This window comes from Rattus rattus, chromosome 3, assembly GCF_011064425.1.
Source record: "Rattus rattus isolate New Zealand chromosome 3, Rrattus_CSIRO_v1, whole genome shotgun sequence".
In the NCBI taxonomy this organism is placed as follows: Eukaryota; Metazoa; Chordata; class Mammalia; order Rodentia; family Muridae; genus Rattus; species Rattus rattus.
In genome coordinates, this window is record NC_046156.1 from 144,639,859 (window position 1) to 144,643,710 (window position 3,852).

At 45.7% G+C, this 3,852-nt stretch overlaps 1 protein-coding gene across 1 annotated transcript; it reads left to right on the forward strand.

Moving 5' to 3' along the window:
• The first annotated feature begins 753 nt into the window (after positions 1–753).
• LOC116895587 (general transcription factor 3C polypeptide 6-like) lies at positions 754–2,315 on the forward strand. The gene has a single exon (XM_032896814.1). It carries the CDS (start codon positions 758–760, stop codon positions 1,439–1,441), a length of 684 nt encoding a protein of 227 aa, XP_032752705.1. The 5' UTR covers positions 754–757; the 3' UTR covers positions 1,442–2,315.
• The last annotated feature ends 1,537 nt before the right edge of the window (positions 2,316–3,852 follow it).

Here is a 3,852-nt window from a genome sequence, read left to right on the forward strand (position 1 = left end):
AATAGAAGGAAGGATTACAGGCCCTGAGTGGGATAGGAACTCCACAGGAAGAGCAACAGCCAACTAACCTGGGTTCTTGAGGCTCTCAAAGACTGAACCAACAACCAAAGAACATACCTGGGCTGGACCTAGACCTCCCACACATACGTGGCAGATGTGCAGCTCAGTCTTCATGTCAGGGCTATCCCAAAAGCTGTATGTGGAATATGTTCTTCTAGCTGGCCTGCCTTGTCTGGCCTTAGTAGGAGAGGAAGCACAGCCTCTTACAGACCTGAAATGTCAGATCGGGGGATACCCAAAGGTATCCCACCTACTCAGAGGAAAAGGGGAGGGGGATGGGGATAGGATTGTGGGAGGGGTGACTCAGAGAGGGCAGTGAGCAGGATGTGAAGTGAGTTAGCTTCAGTGGGTGTTTGGGAAACCATTATAGCATTTTAGAAACTGAAACCCTTTCCTTGGTCTACACCAAAAGGAATGGGACGAGGCTTTTGCTTTCCTTCAGTATGAGCATTGGAAAAGATGCAATAAATGAAAGAGCAATACTTGTGAGCAATTATTACTGACAAAAGTTAAAATCTTTCTAGGCTAAACCAGAGGTCTGCTAAATTTCTTTTTATGAAGATTATAAGATTTGTAGGCTACATGGTTTCTCTCCAGAATGAGCATATTGACAACCAGAATGAGTAGTGTGATTACTACTACCTCTTAAAAAGTCCCTCAGGAAGGAGAAGTGTAAAATATCAGAAGGAGGCCAGCGATGGAGTCTCTGAGCGCTATGGCGGTGGCAGTGGATCCCAGTTGGGAGGACGAAGATGAGGAGGAGGAAGAAGAGGAGATAGAGGAGGAGCAGTTTGTTCTGGTGGAATTGTCAGGAATTATTGATACAGACTTTCTCTCCAAATGTGAAAATAAATGCAAGATTTTGGGAATTGACATCGAGAGGCCCATCCTGCAAGTGGACAGCTACGTTTTTGCTGGGGAATATGAAGATACTCTTGGGACCTGTGTTATATTTGAAGAAGGTGTTGAACGGGTGGATCCAGAAGAGAATGATAAAACGGTGCTGAAGTACAAATGCCACACCATGAAGAAGCTCAGCATGACGTGGACTCTCCTGACAGAAAAGAAGGAAGGAGAAGAAAACATAGATGGTGTCGAATGGCTGCAGATGAAGGACAATGACTTCTCCTATAGACCCAACATGATTTGCAGCTTTGTCCACGAAAATGAAGATGAAGCTGCAGGGCCAGCCTCGGATAAGCCTGTGGAGGCGGAAGACCAGGAGAGTGAGATGAAAGGTGATGCAGAGCAGACACACGAGCAGGAGCAGGTGCAGGAAGTGGGGGACCCTGGTCCTACAGGGGATACCCCTTCTGACATGGAAAGTTCTGTTTTCATGGGAACTCAAGATGGAAATGTCTCTCAAAACAGCCAGTCGTGAGGTCTAAAGAAGTGGTCCTTATATAGTGACGGCTGAGTTGCGTACGACTCACCATTCTGTGTTGTTATGACAGTACACGTGTCCAGTTACAGCACGATTTAGTACGCTAGGGTCATGCAGGACCACACAGGAATTCAGTTTTTATAATGGCGTGGGAGCGGGGGGAGTGTGTGAGCGCCATAGTTAAAAACACTGGCTGCTCTTCCAGAGGACCTAGATTTGATTTCCAGTGTATATGTAGCAGTTTGGAGCCATCTGTGGCTTCGATTCTAGGAGATCTGATGTCTGCTTCTGGCCTCTGTAGGCCTCAGGTTCGCTCCTACCTTTCGTGGGTTCTGGGAATTAAACTCAGATCTTCAGGCTTGGGCAGCAAATGCTTGACCTGTCAGGCCCTCTCACAGTCCTCTCCACACACTCTTCCTAAAAATATATACTTACATGGGGCAAGTTGGTGGCGCACACCATTGATCCCACCATGGGGAGGCAAGAAGCAGGCACATCTCTGAGTTCAAGACCAGCCAGTCTGCAAAATGAGTTTCAGGACAGCCAGGGCCATGCAGAGAAACCCTGTCTACAAACAAACAAACAAACAAGAAACAACATTTATGTGTATGTGTGGATGCATATGTGTGTTCACCATGATCTGGTCCTGAGGAGAAGAGGATTTTGGGTCTCTTAGAACTAGTGATAGAGATGACCACAAGCCCTGTGCTGCTGGGGTTGCAGTCCAGTCCTCTCCAAGAGCAGAGTCCTCCCACCTGCTTCTGGCCTCTGAGCTATCTTCCCAGCCTAGAGGCAGTTAAATTTCATGGTGTACTCTCATTTTTTATTTTTATAAAAATTGTTAACAATAAATCTTGCAAAATTAAAAAAATATCAGAAGGATGCTATTTTACATATATCATACTCATACTATTAACTGCCTATAAACACCTATTATACATGTAAGCCTGTGTCTAGATACACATACATAGTTCAACTAAAAATGCCCATAGGATGATAATGCTCTTTCCAAAGGCCAAAGATAATCTAACAAAACCCAGACACTAAGTGTAGGGCGAGTTTCCCTAATTATTTGGTTCTCTAAATAAAGATGGCAGAAACTAATCTTTCGGAGAAGATATGGAGGTGGGTTTCCAGGTCCCAGAGAGGAAGAGGAGGGCACACTATGGAAAGCCTTTTTTAGCCAGGTGGAGGAGGAAGGAGACAGGCAACAAGTAGCTTGGCTAGTTCAGTTTAGATCCTGTGGTAGCGTCCTCCACTGGAAGAGTTCCAGCATAGAACGGCTGATCAGTTTAGGACAATAGATTCCAGGCCCAGTGGTTGTGACATCTGTCAGATTTTAAATATTAAGATGGCTTGGTATTTCCATTCCAGGTGATTCAGGTGGGCAAGAGAGAGGGCACAGCCACATGGCAGTTAGTAGTCAGCAGAGCCAGCCGTAGGGTGTGTGTGGGGGTAGGGGGGTTGGGGGGTGATAAAGGCGTTCTCAGGATGGAAGGTTGCAGAGCCATTTAGCAAAGCCAGTCAGGGGAAAGAATGTAGGTCTTGGGAAAAAGTCAGCAGCGAACATGGTGCGGCAGTTCTCAGAGCATAGCTGGGAAGGTGTTAGCTAGTCATGGAGACCGTTGCCCACACTTAGCTGGAGTAAGAGTGGTTTTATTACTAGGCATGAGAAGCCTACTTTGGAGTTGTTGGTCAGGGTGTCCAAGGGACTCCCAAATCATTTCAAGCCACTGCTATGACTCTTGGTCCTTACTCTATCCCAACCCCACCCCACAGGAGGAAGTAGATTGCTGAAGAGAACATGCACTTCAGACACAGGGCCCAGAGGACCTAAGCTAAAACTTAACTGAAAGTCTACTATCTGAAGACAAGCTTTCATGGTTCTAGGAGGCACCATACAAGATTCCAAAGGAGAGAAGCAGCCAAAAGTCCTACCTAGCTGATGCCTAAGGGCCACAGCAGTGGGAAGCATGGCACTATCACTAAGTGTAAGGTAGAGCAAACACAGCTCAAAGTTAAGCAACACCCTGATAATTACACTTAAGACTCACTCAATAAGAAGGAAATCATGTCTGATCCTGGAAACGTAGCCAAATACACAAGGCTGTTATGGATCCAGGAGCAGAACCTTCAACTGACACTTTACTAAACCAGCAAATTCCTACATATATTCAAAAGTTTTGTTCTTATATTCACAGGTAAGTGTAGTGCTCACCTCTTATCAAGAAAAGTCCTCTTCGCAATGGACAGAGAACATTAATCACAGAAAACCACAACCAATCAAAATGCATAGTCATGGAGCCCAGTCCAAAGAAGGCAACTCCTGCACCTAAGGATTATGGAAAAATGGTAAGAGGCGGAGGAAGAAACACCTTGCTCTGAGATTGTGTGTCTTAGGTATGCAA